General features: G+C 45.9%; 1 protein-coding gene across 1 annotated transcript in view; it reads right to left on the bottom strand.

Annotated features, from left to right (window-relative positions):
• The window catches only part of CCDC183 (coiled-coil domain containing 183), a 357131-nt gene that overhangs the window by 143512 nt on the left and 196999 nt on the right, over positions 1-16620 (bottom strand). The window contains exon 9 of the mRNA XM_085615709.1: positions 13609-13712. Within this exon, the coding sequence (XP_085471835.1) occupies positions 13609-13712 (104 nt within the window). The remainder of the gene's footprint in view (positions 1-13608; positions 13713-16620) is intronic.

Raw genomic sequence — 16620 nt, 5'->3', positions numbered from 1 at the left:
CCAAGGTCCGAAGGTGCAGCCTTCCTTCTGTAGTGAAAACTTTACAGATAGCCCTTCATCTGAAGAAACACTAGTACATGTACATAGGTTAGTATTTGGTGCACATGTAGAAATTGTGATGCTGAGACAATTCTGTCCAATAACTCAAGGCTGCTTACAATACTTATTAGAACATTGGAATGTTGGGAGCGCCATTTGAGACAATGGAGTTCTCCCTGCTTCTACGGGCCGGTAAAGGCCCGCAAAGCAACATTCCAATGTCTTACAAAGGCCTCTCGAAGCTCGAGGGGATTCAAATCCCCTCGAGCTTCGAGAGGTCTTCGTTTTATTTGTTAGAACATTCTGCCCTCTGGTGGCAGAATGTTCTAATAGCCTTATAGCCCTTCGTAGCAGGGCTATACCGGCTATTAAAGTCCCTCTACCTTGTTAAAGTCCCTCGCCTTCGGCTCGGGCCTTTAACGCGATAGCAGGCCTTTAATAGCCGGTATAGCCCGCTACTAATTCACTTCAAAGGCTCAAAAATCGCCCTTGGAAACTGGAAAATGAATATTTCCTTTCTAAATCAGAGCGACGGGCAACTCAGTGCCCGTCGCTCTGATTTAGAAAGGAAATATTCATTTTACAGGTTCCATGGGCGATTTTTGAGCCTTTGAAGTGAATTAGTAAGGCCTGGGGAGGAGACGCGAATCCCCCTGGAGCCCCCTCCTCAGCTTTACCAAGAGATCCACATGGAGCCCCGCCTGCTTGATGCCAGAGGAATGGTTTATCTAATTTATCCTTGAAGTGACCAGATTACTTATGGCACGTGAGTGAGATTGCAGTGCCATACAGGGTGAAAGAAACCCCCCCAAAGGCTACACACAAATTTTCCAGTTAGTCCCGAGGAAGACCCTACCACGATGGTTTAAATATCGCGTTTTTTCAGGGGTCGAAACCTCGACGCTTTAATGACAAGTGTTGAGGATCACCCAGGATACTAAATTAATTATTTGAGTAATCGCTCATTGGGTTGATATTTCCTTTTTCTTCTTTTCGCACTGTGTTTAAATATAATTTTTCTATGTAATGTATGTCTATGTATTCTGTGGAATGTTTTGTGACATGTAAATATTTCAATGTATGTGCACTTTGTAGTCCTAAAGAACAAGTTACTTACCTTCTGTAACGCTTTTTCTGGTGGATACAGTATCTGCCTGTGGATTCCTCACCTTGTGAATATCCCCTGCGCCAGCATTCCACGGAACTTTTCTTCCCCAGCATTCCACGTCGACGTGGGCGACGTCACAATACACCGGCTCCGCACGCGACTCCGATCGACGTCACCGGAGCCATAAGAAGCCCACGTCGGCGTGATGACGTCAGTTCCACCCATTTTTTCCCCGTGCCTTCGAGGCGAACAGGTGGACTAACGACAGACTCAAAGTATACACAGTATACAATACACCAACACATATGCATAGCATACAAAGGAAAAGAATGCTAAATAAACAAGCATTTCCTACAATTGCACAACAAAGCATAAAAACATTACCACAAGACCTATTTCATGGTATACAAAGGTGGACAACGGGGAGGCGGGTGGGTAGGTGAGGAATTCACAGGCAGATACTGTATCCACCAGAAAAAGCGTTACCGAAGGTAAGTAACTTGTTCTTCTGATGGATACATCTGCCAGTGGATTCCTCACCTTGTGAATAGATTCCCACAGCAGTCCCACTCCCGGAGGAGGGTGTCCACCTTCCTATACCAGAAAGTCTTGCAACACAGAGCGCGCGAAGTGGCCCTCCCTCCTCATCTCAGAGTCCAAGCAATAATGCTTTGCGAAAGTATGGAGGGAGGCCCAAGTCGCGGCCTTACAAATATCTGCCACAGGAACACCCCGGGCCAAAGCAGATGTCGAAGACTTAGCTCTAGTAGAGTGAGCACGAATACCCTCAGGAGGAGTCTTACCAGCCAGGGCATAGCAGATCTTGATGGTCAGTATTATCCATCTTGACAGCGTGCGCTTGTGCACCGCTTTACCTTTAGAACGACCAACGTAGCCAATAAAAAGCTGGTCATCAATACGAAAGTCCTTGGTCCTGTCCAGATAAAAACTCATAGCCCTCTTCGGGTCAAGGCGATGGAGTCTTTCCTCTTCTTTGGAAGGATGAGGGGGTGGATAGAAAACAGGGAGGGTAATAGACTGCCCCAAATGGAAAGGAGTAACAACTTTGGGCAGGAAAGCAGCCCTGGTCCTGAGAACCATCCTTTCAGCATGTAAGGTAAGAAAAGGGGGTTTGGAACTAAGAGCTTGAAGCTCACTCACTCTCCTTGCCGAGGTTATGGCTACAAGAAAAACCACCTTAAAAGATAACAGCCTCAAAGGACAACTATGTAGAGGCTCAAAAGGGGACCCCATTAAAAAGGTCAAAACAAGATTAAGGTCCCACTGAGGCATTACAAATGGAGTAGGAGGAAACATGTTTGTAAGGCCCTTGATGAACCTCAGAACAACCGGAGATTTAAATAGCGAAGGTTGATCTGGGAGGCACAGAAATGCCGATAAGGCCGAAAGGTAGCCCTTGACCGTGGCCACAGCAAAACCCTGCCGAGCCAAGGAAAGAGCAAACTGGAGCACATTGGACAGACGGGCCTTTAAAGGATCAATGGATCTCTCTCCACACCACTTTACAAATTTAGACCACCTGTAGGAGTAAATGGACTTGGTGGAGTGTCGCCTGGCCGATAAAATAACGTCCACCACATCAGGCGGGAGAGAGAAAGAACTCAGGTTGCCCCGTTCAATCTCCAGGCATGAAGGTGTAAGCTCTGGAGGTGGGGGTGTAGAACCTGCCCCTCCGACTGCGAGAGGAGGTCTGCCCTCAGAGGGAGACGGAGCGGAGGGCACGAGGAGAGGTGGAGAAGATCTGTGTACCACACCCTTCTTGGCCAATCCGGGGCGACCAATATGACTTGGGCCCGGTCTTGGCGAATCTTCCTCAGAACCCGAGGAATCAAGGGTATAGGAGGAAACGCGTAAAGGAGTCGCGAGCTCCAATTCAACTGAAACGCGTCCCCCAACGCCCCCTGCATCGGATACTGGAGACTGCAGAATGACGGGCAGTGCGCATTCTCGAAAGTGGCAAACAGATCCACCCGAGGTGTCCCCCACGTCCGAAAGACGTGACGAACCACCTCCGGATGGAGCCTCCACTCGTGGTCGGCGGAGAACTGCCGACTGAGACTGTCCGCACGCACGTTCAGAACCCCGGCCAGATGATTTGCCATCAGACAAATCTGATGGTCCTGAGCCCAGGACCACAGACGCAGGGCCTCTCTGCAAAGACAAAGAGACCCTACTCCTCCCTGTTTGTTTATATACCACATCGCTGTCGTGTTGTCCGTCAGGACTTGAACAGACCGACCGCGAAGGGAAGGGAGGAAGGCCTTGAGTGCCAAACGTATCGCCCGCAATTCCAGAAGGTTGATGTGAAGCAACCTTTCCTCTGGAGACCAAAGTCCTTTGATCTCCAGATCCCCCAGATGCGCACCCCACCCTAAAGTGGATGCATCCGTTATCACCGTGGCCACCGATGGAGGTAGATGGAAGGGCTTTCCTTGAGACAGATTGCCCTCCACGCTCCACCAAGACAGATCCGCCGCAGCTTCTCCGGAGATCTTGATCGACTCCCCGAGATCCCCGTTGTGCTGATACCACTGCCTGCGGAGACACCACTGGAGCGCCCTCATGTGCCAGCGTGCATGGTTGACCAACAGAATGCAGGAAGCGAACAGACCGAGCAGGCGAAGGACCTTCAGAACTGGAACAACCGCTCCATTGTGGAAGAAAGGGACCATCTCCTGAATGTCGAGAATCCTTTGAGGAGGAGGGAATGCCCGACACACAGTAGTGTCCAGTACTGCCCCTATAAACAGGTTGCGTTGTGAGGGCACCAGGTGAGATTTGGGCACATTGTTCGAAAAACCCAAGTCGAACAACAGCTGAGTAGTCACCTGCAGATGGCACTGCACCATCTCTGGGGACTCTGCCTTCAGAAGCCAGTCGTCCAGGTAAGGGAAAACCGGGACACCTGACCTCCTGAGATGAGCAGCCACCACCGCCATCACCTTGGTGAAGACTCGAGATGCGGTAGTAAGACCAAACGGGAGGACCGCAAATTGGTAGTGTTGCGACCCAACCGTAAACCGGAGATACTTCCTGTGCGACTTCAGGATTGGGACATGGAAGTACGCGTCCTGCAAGTCGAGCGACACCATCCAGTCTCCTTGCTGCAACGCTTGAAGAACCTGCGCAAGGGTCAGCATCTTGAACTTCTCCTGTTTCAGGTAAAAGTTCAAGATCCTGAGGTCCAGAATTGGACGCAATCTGCCGTCCTTTTTGGGAGTCAGAAAATACCGGGAGTAGCATCCCTGACCCCTTTCCTGCTCCGGAACCACCTCTATTGCACCCTTCTGAAACAAGGCTAGAACTTCTTTCTGTAGGAGAAGCAGGTGGTCCTCCGAGCAATAACCTTGGCAAGGAGGGTAAGGGGGAGGAAACTCCCGAAAGGGAAGGGCGTACCCAGTCTCTACGAGGTTCAAAACCCAAAGGTCGGTTGTAACAGATTTCCAACCCCGTAGAAAGTAGGACACCCGACCCCCTACAGGTCTTACATGATCCGGGATGGGGGATCTAGGGCTGCTTCCCTGAGGCCTCATTGGGAGCAGAGGAGGAGGAAGAAGAAGAGGGGTTGCGTCCAGAACCTCTCCGACCCCTTTGTCTCCCTCTATAGGACTTATAGAGGGGATTCTGCAGCTGCTGTTGCTGCTGCTGCTGAGGCTGCCGGTAAGAGCGAAAAGACGATCGCCCAAAGCCCCTAAATTTCCGAAAGGACGAACCCTTTGGTGGCACTTGCAGACCCAAAGATTTTGCAGTCAATCGGCTGTCCTTAAAACGCTGAAGGGCAGATTCCGCCTTCTCCCCAAACAGCTTCTGACCATCAAATGGAAGATCGACCAGAGTAGCCTGAACATCCGCCGAGAAACCAGAGTTACGGAGCCAAGCCTGCCTTCTTACTGCAACAGACGACCCCATGATCCTTGCCACGGAGTCCGCAGTATCCAATCCTGACTGGATAACTTGCCTGGCAGCCGCCTGAGTGTCAGCTACAACCTCCATGAAGGATGACTTATCCCCTTCAGGCAACTTTGGGGCCAAGGACTTAATGGAATCCATAAGAGCATGCACGTAAGGCCCCAGCAGGCATGTAGCATTAGTGGACTTCAACGCCATGCTTCCTGTTGAAAAGGTCTTTTTGGCCGCCTGATCAGCTTTTTTGGATTCCCTGTCAGCTGGAGACTGAGGGAAAGCACCAGAAGCATGCTTGGAGCAAGAAGCCTGCACAACCAAACTGTCCGGGGACGGATGAGAAGATAAAAAGTCAGGGTCCCCTGGAGCAACCTTGTACCTCCTTGCCACCTGCCTACACACTGCAGGAGAAGAAAGGGGCTTCTTCCATACCTCTAAAACCGGCTCCAATATGGCCTCATTGAAAGGTAGCAATGGCTCCGATGTCGCAGTTGGAGAATGTAACACCTCTGTGAGTAGGTTGGACTTATACTCCACAGAAGGCAGCTGCAAATCCAGAAGCTCTGCTGCTTTCTTAATCACCACGTGATAGGAAGCCAACTCATGAGGAGGAGAAGACCTGGCAGATGCGTGTTCCCACTCTGGGGTCGTATCCAGCCCACTGGCATCCTCAATGCCCTCGAAATCGTCCGAAGAAGAATCAACCTCGCCTTCTTCCACCTCACGAAATCTTCTTTCCTCCAACACCCTCTGGGCTTCCCTCCTCGACTGGATTCGGGGAACCGACGTCGGCGACGCCGTACGCGGCGTCGGAGGAACCAGAGGAACCGGCGTCGACGGCGCCAGACACGGCGCCGATGGAGTCAGCCTCGACGTCGATGGAGTCTGCTTCGGTGTCGATGGAGTCGGCTTCGGCGTCGATGGAACCAGTCTCGGCGTCGAAGGAGGCCCCGAAGCCTGCCGAACCTTCCGAGGTCGACTCGAATCCACAGGCGGCGCCGGAAACTGCCAAGAAGGCGCCATCGGCATAAAGGGCATAAAGGGGGCCTGAGCATACTGCTGTGGCACCCCCATTGTAAAGGCCATCGGACCCACGGGACCAGCTGGTGCTCCGGATGGGTAGGCCGCCCTATTAAAAATGCCATACATAGCATTCAAGAAATTAGCCGAATCCGTACCTGGGGCCGGGAACTGAGGCAAAGGAACCTCTTGTGGGGCCTCCGGCTCCGCAATATCCTCCACTGGAGCCTCCGAACCTTCAGGTACTGGAACCGACTCTTCCTGCTCCTCATGCATAGAAGCATCCGACTCCACACGAACCGGAGTCGACGTCTTAGACGGAGCCGAAGACCTCGTCGGAGACTGAGTCGGAGTCTGCTTTCCCGAAGGAGAACCTTCCGGCGACTTCGAAGGAGAAGGAGAAGGAGACAAACCTCTGCTCCGATGTCGATGAGACGACGCCGACCTCGACCTCGACTTCGACTTCTTGGACTTCGAGGATCGACGTCGAGAGTGTTTACTCTTCTTATGGTGTTTCTTCGACCTCGACGACTTCGAAGTCGATGACTCCCTCTTCGATCTCTCCTTCTTCCTCCCTCTTTTCTCTTCACCAACCTTCTTCATAAAGAGTTTGGTCTTCCTTTCCTTGAGTGCCTTCGGGTTCATGCTCCTACAGCATCCGCACTCCTCCATATCATGCTCCGAGGAAAGGCACCATAAACAATTCTGGTGTGGATCCGTCATCGACATCAGGCCTCCACACTCCCTACAGGGCTTAGAGCCCGACTTCCTAGTCGAAGACATTGTCGAAGAAAAGAGAGATACACGACAAACTACAAAGTAGCACTGGAGAAAAACCGTTGCGCGTCGAAGGCACGGAAAAAAGGGAACTGACGTCATCACGCCGACGTGGGCTTCTTATGGCTCCGGTGACGTCGATCGGAGTCGCGTGCGGAGCCGGTGTATTGTGACGTCGCCCACGTCGACGTGGAATGCTGGGGAAGAAAAGTTCCGTGGAATGCTGGCGCAGGGGATATTCACAAGGTGAGGAATCCACTGGCAGATGTATCCATCAGAATGTGAGTTTAAAAGAAAGATTCTGTGTGTATGTAAATATATGTAACGTGATAAGTGTACACTCATTTTTCTAGAACAGATAAAAATATCGTTGAATATAAGATACGAGTGTTGCGCTTTTTGGTTTGGACAAAAGGTCCTTTTTTCTCATTTGGTGATTGTTCTCATCTATTTGGAGAGACATAATTGAAAAAGTTCTTTAGATTTTTAAGAGTGGCAGAACCACTGTTTCACTTATACGAGAATCTGTCATCAGCAAATTATTTGACTTTGAAAGACTTTGTCTTTAAGCGAAAAATACACTTAAAGACATGTTTAAAATTAGAGCTACCCGAGAGGCCAAAATTTTCGTAATTTTCTTGTCTAATATTATCATTTTTTTAAAAAAGAAAAATCGGCGACAACGTTACAATGATAGCGATCACATCGCAAAATCGCAAAACAAAAGCAGACATTCAACAACCACAGCCATATTCAAAGATTTTTACTTAAAAAATACATTCTATTACAATACACACATTACTAACCACATCATTACTTCTAAAATATATTTGTACACATATATTTGTAGTAACTTTTAAAAAACAGTTTCAACCCTACTTCCCATTTTCTCAATTACACTGAGAGATGTAAACACATATATTCACACATTTTACAGTATTTTAGACACTAAGGGGCTCATTACGATGGCGGACAGACCTGAGTCCGCCCGCCATCGTTCCGGTGTTTGGGACCGCCCGCCAGATATGCGGCGGTCCCACCACTGTAATTAGGATGCCCCCGCCACACTGGCGGGCGCATCCAGGACCTTTAACATTGAGGACGGTGCTGCTGGCTACAGCACCGTACGCAATGTTAAAATGGCATGCACTGCATTTCCCTGCACTACGTGGCAGGCACCACATGGTGACACTGATGCATCCACTCATAGACTTCACTGTATAAGTATTTGAGGGGATCTGTGACATGATGTATCAGTCTATCAATACTTCTGTAACTAAATGCATGACTGCCTCAGTACATCTATGAGTGGATACATCAGTGTCACAATGGGTATGTGATTGGTCGCATAAGTCTCTCAATCAATGTGTGAGTAGATGCATGAGTGCCTTTGTGCATTTGTAAGTAAGTATATGACTGTCTGATTGGATTTGTGAGTGGATCCATGAGTGTCTAAGTGGTTGTCTGAATGGGTGAGTGAGTGGGTGCATGAGTCTCTGAGTGGATCTGTGAGCGCACGAGTCTCTCAGTGGGTATGTGACTGGCAGTGTGTGTCTGAGTGGTTCTGTTCAGTGGGGGTGTGGGCCTGTGAGTGAGACTGTGTGTGTGTACATGAGTCTCTCAGTGTATAACTAACTGGGTGCATAAGTCTCTGAGTGGGCCTATGAGTGGCAGTGTGAGTGACTGGGTGTGTGAGTGCCTGAGTGGACCCATGAGTGGTTGTATGAGTGTCTCAGTGGATCTGTGAGTGGGTGTATGAGTGTTTCAATGGGTCTGTGAGAGGATAAGTCTCTGATTGGGTGGGTGAATGGGTGCATGCATAAGTGTCTGAGTGGGTCTGTGAGTGGGAGGGCGTATTTGGGTGGGTCTGTGAGCAGATACATGAGCCTTGACTGAGTGCATGTATATCTGAGTGAGTTTCTGAATGGATGTGTGAGTTTCTGAGTGTATGAGTGACTGACTGAGTCCATAAGTCTCTGAGATGGTCCGTGACTGAGTGTGGGAGTGACTGTATGGGTGTGTGAGTGGGTGTATGAGTGTCTCAGTGGATCTGTGAGTGGGTGTATGAATGTCTCAGTGGGTCTGTGAGAACATACCTTAGTGTGTGAGTGGGTCTCTCAGTGGGTGTGTGAGTTTCTGAGTGAGTCTGTACATGTGTGCGTCACTCTCTGAGTAAGTCTGTAAGTGGATGCATAAGTACCTGAATGGGTATGTGAGTGAGTGCATGAGTATCTGAGTAGGTATGTGAATGGGTGTAGAAGTGTCTGAATGAGTTTCTGAGTGCATACATGAGTGTGTACATAAAAAGTTGTTATATTTTTCCCAGTAATAGCAATGACATCGGTAGTTGCGGCCTCCCACAAAGGTACATGGGGGGCTGCACTGGCTGTCGCGGCATCATCGCAAATATCGCACATGATTTTTGGGACACATAACTTATGTTACTAACATACCTATTTCTCAAACATGGGCACAGAGTATCTCTACCCTGACCCCTTATGTTAGCTTTCACATACATTGTCAGCCCCAAGAACGGTTCCCGGACAATGAAATAGCAGCCGCAACTTTCTATTCAGGTTGATTCCAACCAATCAAAGCCTTCCCGTTGGCGTGCGCAACCGCAATTAATCGCGAAGCCACCACAAAATATTCGCAGCCAGAGACATATCTATAATTTTTGGCTTAAATTTCTCAAAAAATACTGGATGGACTTGCACCAAATAACAAAAAGCACAATTTGCGTGACGACATCTATCTTTTAGCCAAATTTGGTGTAATTCCGCCCAGCGGTTCGGGCTGTAGGTTCGACAAGGCTTGCCTATGGGAATTCAAATTACAAGCGCACCCTTTTTTCACGCCCCTATTTCTCGTTCCCCACTTCACGGATCACCTCTAAACTTTCCATGACATACAGAAACCTACTCCAACACTTGCTTCAGAAAATTTCATGAAGATTGGTTAAACAACGCCAAAGTTTTAGGAAAATCAAAAAATGCCTTTCGTATGGACATTAGGTCCTAACTATAACTACCCACTAGCGACTGGCAGTAGGTAATATGTACACACACATATATATCAAAATATATATATAAATATATATATATGTATACATATGTATATATATATACATATGTATATATACATATGTATATATATACATATGTATATATCTCAGCACAGCACAAAAAGCACACTGAAGCTCAGTTCCAGGTAACAGACAAAGTTCTATTCCAAGATCTTTGTGCCAGAATCCATTTCTTTCCTTACGCATTTTGGCTCCAGTACGAGCCTTGCTCACAGGTGAAAATAATTTAGCCTCAGTCAGCGACTGCGTATAAATGCAAAAGAAGGCAAAAGAATCTTATAAGACGTCTATCACTGTTGTCACACTGCTCCTGTCACCTCCTCATTCTCCCAGATATTGCCGGGAGAATGAGCAGGTGACAGGGTTTTATAACATAGAAGATTAGAATCACACTACATCTTGGATCTCCAACTACCCTTGGGTCTCAATGGTGACGAAGAGTTAGCTCTGGGAGAGTAACATGCCCAGCCATAACAAGTGTACATGGTCGTACATTTTATCTGTTTTATCTTTAATTTTATCATGAGATCTATTATTGTGATGGTACATAATGAATAACATGGCACTATGTGAGGAACCAAAGTATATATAGAAACACATTATGAGTTCGAACAGTTCTAAGATGGCTGCCATTTTTAAAGAAACATGACACATAGAATCATTCTAAGTTTGTCTGACAATTCACAAGTAAATACTATGGAAATGTATGTGCCACATGTTGAATAATATGGCAGTATGCGGGGAACAGGGATATAAATAGAAATACGCTATGAATTTGGGAAGTGTTAAGATGACCGCCAATTTGTAGTAACATTTGAAGTCCGTCTTTGATGGTATTATTCTGCATAGTCAGTCAATCAAATGATGTATGTATATTTGATAAAAGAATGCCAGCAACTGAACAAGCTGACATTGACAAAAGTTGCATTGCCGAAACAAGTCTGTTGCTCTTCTTGTGTTCTTGAATAAATAACCTACATGTACCCCATGAGTACTGATCACTTTTGTTAGAATTGTCAGAATCTCCTTACTTTTCTCTCTTGCTCTATGTTACTTTCTCTCTTCCTATAACATCGCTCTTGCTTCTCCAAATCCTTGCATGTCATTTGTAGTTATAAGATGTGATTGCGTTTTCAGTTTAAGTACAATAACGTCTTCTGCATGCCTCTGATAGATACAAGTTACAAAATGTGTTTGAACTTTGAGAAGAAACGTACATCCCATAGGCATTTAATGAATGTTTTTATATGTTTCACATCACTCCTGCAAACAGTAGCCTAAACATTGTATCCTTTAATACAAAGGGCCTAAACCACTTGGTAAAAAGATACAAAATTACAAAATACATGTGTAGATTAAAAGGTGATATAATCATTTTACAAGATTGCAAAATCGGACGGAAAGAACACCTATCCATACACTCTAAATGGGTGGGAGATTTAATATGCTCTCCTGCTGATGGCAAGAAAGATGGAGTGATAACTTTAATATTTAAAAAAGATAGCATATCTGTAATGCTCCATACCTCAGAGATGAGGGATAGGCGGCTATTCTCAAAACTGCATAAGGAAGGTGAAGATTTATAGGTAGTCAATATATATGCTGTGAATGGGCAAAGGCCTAAATTTGCATAACCACAAGGCGGGGGAGAACGATAGGGGTCGGGACGATCACTGACCAGCACTGGCAGCCACCGCGGGCAGAGCGCCGGCTGGGAGCGCGGGAGAGGCAGCACCAATAGGTGGGAGCGGGCAAGGAGATAGGTCACCAGAGGGCCCCAAATGTCAGGTGCGTGAAGCTAACAAAGTTGGTAAGATACTGGTATCACATCTAAAATTATTCCTGCAATCAAAAACGAGAATGGTAACATACAGTTTAAATCTGACCAAATATTTGACACATTCAAGACACTCGATACACAGTTATATTATAATACTAATCAAGTAGATGTCCACACATGTTCCAAATTCATAGATGAACTAGACTTTCCCTCCATTTCCAATGAGGATTGAACTGAACTTAATTCACGCATTACTACTGACTAAGAAACAAAGGTTATTAAGAAATTGAAAACAAACAAAGCCCCAGGACTGATTGACTACACAGCTAAATTTTATAAATCATTTTATCCGAGTTTACAAGTCTGGCTCGTAAATCTTTTTCAGCATTTGCTACAACTGGGGTGTTAGAGGGAACCTATCAGAAACAGTCATAATAGTTATTCCAAAGAATGCAAGGATCTTACCCAAGCAAAAAACTATAAATCAATCTCATTGATTAATATTGATTGCAAAATATATGCGAAAATACTTGGCAATCAGATTGGAAGCCTTCTTACTCGATCCACGTCACACTACTCGGGTAGGATTTGCCAAACATCATCTCTCGAGTGACAATACTAGATTATTCTCCATATTAGAGAAAAAGTGCAGGTAGCTGCCACACCAGCTGTAGTCATTGCCCTTGATGAGGATGCATGGAACTTCTTAAAGGCAGTTTTACACAAATTTCAGTTAGGTCCGGACTTTATCCAAATGAAAATGGCCTTCTACTTTACACCATCTGTAAGAGTCCATCTCAATGGTTCAGTCTCTGATGCTTTACATCTAAAACAAGGCATTAAACAAGGGTGCCTATTGTCACTGATGTTGTTTTGGCTAGTTATAGAACCCTTGTTACATATTAGGACAAATAAAAATGTCACTGGTATTTCATTTGTTACCATTGTCGGTCAAAGTGGCAGCCTCATGGATGATATCCTAGTCTTCACTGAAAATGCAGAACAATCAATTGCAGATTTATCCCAAACTATAGACACTTATTCATACTACTCTGGAAATACTTTAAATAGAGACAAATCGGAGGTCCTGACACTAAACAAATTGGCAAGCTAATATAAAATATCTTGGTGTTTTTAATGTGGCATACAAAAAGGAATACTGTATATAAGTACATTTTTGATTGACTATATACTAAATTTACATTCACATTCTTTTATCCCTAAAGCATTATGTAAACCGTTTCCCACTAACCTCATATAAATTAATGAAAAAATTGTAGGTAGTGCCTAGGCCTCTTTACCCTCTGAAAATCAATTATCTGATTTATTCAAAGATTACAAACAGGAAAACTCTCAACTTAGTACCGGTAATAACAGGAACTATCCAAGATCACTTAGTATTTAGTAAGGTGGTAAAAACATGGTTGTTTCCCAACAGATGACATCCCTACATCACCAAACACTAAAAGACCCTGACTACCTTCACTAAGGAAGAACCGGTCAGGCACACAAAGACAGCCCACCAGCATGTATGAAATTGTATTTCTCACTCCTCTTTGCCTTTTTGCAGGCTTAGGCACTGCTTAAAGATTGCTGCAACAGGATAGAAGCATCTCACTGAACCTCACCTATGACACCAAACCTCTTCTCACAAAGGCTGGAGTATGCACACATGCTGCAAGCACAAATAGAGTAGTATGTTTTCTTCTGTGCTCCAAGTAGTATGTTTAGGCCTTGCCAGAGGTATGAGGAGCTTTACAAATGCCACTACAATATAATTCAAAACAATTATGAATGCTTATCTGTTGACTGAGAGTTTAATTCTCCTGAGTAAAGAAAAGAGGGAGACCATGAGAGTAAAACATTATCGCCTACCTCAATCTTTGAGCAATGCACTGCATTCTTGAGGTTGTCGATGTCCGTGAACAGCTTCTGCTGGCTCTTGGTCATGTTTTTCTCAGCCTCTGCCTTTGCCAATACTAAGGGTGAGAAATAGAAGAAAGAAGTGAGACCAAAAAAATGGTGTGACAAGGTCATGACTCAAATCACATAGAGTGAGAGGGTGAATATAGCGGAGTAGGTCTGTGGAACGGGTGGTGGCCTCAGCGGTGGCTTATACACTCCTGTTATCCGATTACCACCACTTTCTTCTGCAGTCTCTCACACTGTTGGACACTTACATCCTTTTTCACCCTAAATCTTTCTATGATCGTCCAGCTGCATATCTCACACTTTCCCACAATTACAATTGGCACATTTATGACCATTGCACTGTGAACTCTGCAGAAAGTCCAAGGAATGAATGTGCATATAGTCTGAATAGCTTTATGACCCACTGACCAGCACTGTGAGAAACTTGCATTGCTTTTAATCTCAGTTTAAAAGCTCTCTATCGGTCGCCATCATAAAGACCCACCCATAACCTGATTTCACTCTAACACCTGGAGTTGACCCCGTTAAAACTATTCATTATGCAAACATATTATGGTGCATGAAGGAAAAGAACTACAGAAACACATGATCTTGAAGAAAGCTAATACTCTTAGCTAGGATTTGCGGGGGTATTTTACCCTTGCACACCGTGCCTTCAAGAGAGGAGTGAAAAGCAAAAGGATTTATTTGAAACCAAGAAGACAGCTTTACAACAAGCGGCAACACCGAAGCTTTCTTGCAGTTTGACTTAGCCATGCATGGAATTTAATCCTTTGAAAGGCAGAATGGGAAAGCGCAAGTAAGGTCAAATTTAATTTAACTAAGAACTGCAAATTGAGAGTGATGAAGGGACACTGATATGGGTGACAAAAATGATGCATTATGGATAATGTCGTCCCTTAATAACATGGAACGAGTATCAGTGCAACTAATCATGGGGATAATCGAATAAACTCTTTGAAGATTTACCCAAGTACTATAAAAGTTGAATTATGCACTGTATCCAAACACATGAAGAGACATTTGTCAGAAAGTGACTGCTACCATGAACAATGTTTCTTTAAAAATTCAAAAATCGAGTGAATGTCTCGTGACCCTCATCACTGCTTTCCATCTGCTTTTATAAAGAAACCTAGGGGCTGCCACTCTGTTTGATGCATTTGAAGAAGACTCGTTATGCATATGACTTGCTAGTGCCTGAATAAAGTTGGTTACGAAGGACGGTGGTGTGGCTTGATTTGCATAATCCTGAAGTGGTTAGCAATTTTGTTTGGAATATATATATAGATATACACATATATATATATATATATATATATATATATATATATATATATATATATATATATATATTATTAACTCCACGCTGGGCGAGCTGAACTGCGAGATTTGCCCCCGCCGAATGGATTCCTGAACTGGGGGTGATGCGGTTGGGGACCCAAGGGGGTGCCTGAGTTCAAGTATTTTCCAAGCAGGAAATTGGTTTTATCGTCATCGTGTTACCCTGCATTCCGCATAATCACTGGATTACCCCCGCTATACCTACCTGGTTATAAAAAAACAGCATTCTGGGACTTGCAGTTCACACGCACCATTTGATCTACAACAGGTGAGCTAAGGCATCTGCTTTGGGGTGGAGCGGACGACAACCAATCCGTTTGTGGCAGGACATTGAAATAAACGATGGCGTGCACACCTCCTGAATACTGCTGGCCCTGAGGAAGGCTTACCTAGCCGAAATGCATTCGCCGTTGCTGTACCATTTTGAATAAAGATGCTTCCATGATTTCCCCTATTGCGGCCTCTTCTCTTTCTTTGGAGGAGGTTCCTGTGATATTTCAGCGCGGTGGTCAGAGACGCGCTTCAGAGGCCCCCGCATCGTCAAGTTGGCCTGGTTCCCACTGGCTTCTGCTGTGGCAGATTTTTTCGTTTTCCAAGGGATTGGATGTACCAGAGCCCACCTCCGTGTTTGAGAAGAGTTAGGGCGGTGTTGGAGTTATTAACTCCACGCTGGACAAGCTGAACTGCGAGATTTGCTCCCGCCGAATGGATTCCTGAACTGGGGGTGATGCGGTTGGGGACCCAAGGGGGTGCCTGAGTTCAAGTATTTTACAAGCAGGAAATTGGTTTTATCGTCATCGTGTTACCCTGCATTCCGCATAATCACTGGATTACCCCCGCTATACCTACCTGGTTATGAAAAAACAGCATTCTGGGACTTGCAGTTCACACGCACCATTTGATCTACAACAGGTGAGCTAAGGCATCTGCTTTGGGGTGGAGACGGACGACAACCAATCCGTTTGTGGCAGGACATTGAAATAAACGATGGCGTGCACACCTCCTGAATACTGCTGGCCCTGAGGAAGGCTTACCTAACCGAAATGCATTCGCCGTTGCTGTACCATTTTGAATAAAGATGCTTCCATGATTTCCCCTATTGCAGCCTCTTCTCTTTCTTTGGAGGAGGTTCCTGTGATATTTCAGCGCGGTGGTCAGATACGCGCTATAGAGGCCCCCGCATCGTCAAGTTTGCCTGGTTCCCACTGGCTTCTGCTGTGGCAGATTTTTTCGTTTTCCAAGGGATTGGATGTACCAGAGCCCACCTCCGTGTTTGAGAAGAGATAGGGCGGTGTTGGAGTTATTAACTCCACGCTGGGCGAGCTGAACTGCCAGATTTGCCCCCGCCGAATGGATTCCTGAACTGGGGGTTGATGCGGTTGGGGACCCAAGGGGGCGCCAGAGTTCAAGTATTTTACAAGCAGGAAATTGGTTTTATCGTCATCGTGATACCCTGCATTCCGCATAATCACTGGATTACCCCGCTATACCTACCTGGTTATAAAACAGCATTCTGGGACTTGCAGTTCACACGCACCATTTGATCTGCAACAGGTGAGCTAAGGCATCTGCTTTGCGGTGGAGCAGACCACAACCAATCTGTTTGTGGCAGGA

The sequence above is a fragment of the Triturus cristatus genome, chromosome 1_2, assembly GCF_964204655.1.
Source record: "Triturus cristatus chromosome 1_2, aTriCri1.1, whole genome shotgun sequence".
Taxonomy (NCBI): domain Eukaryota; kingdom Metazoa; phylum Chordata; class Amphibia; order Caudata; family Salamandridae; genus Triturus; species Triturus cristatus.
This window is presented reverse-complemented; position numbering and strand designations above follow the sequence as displayed.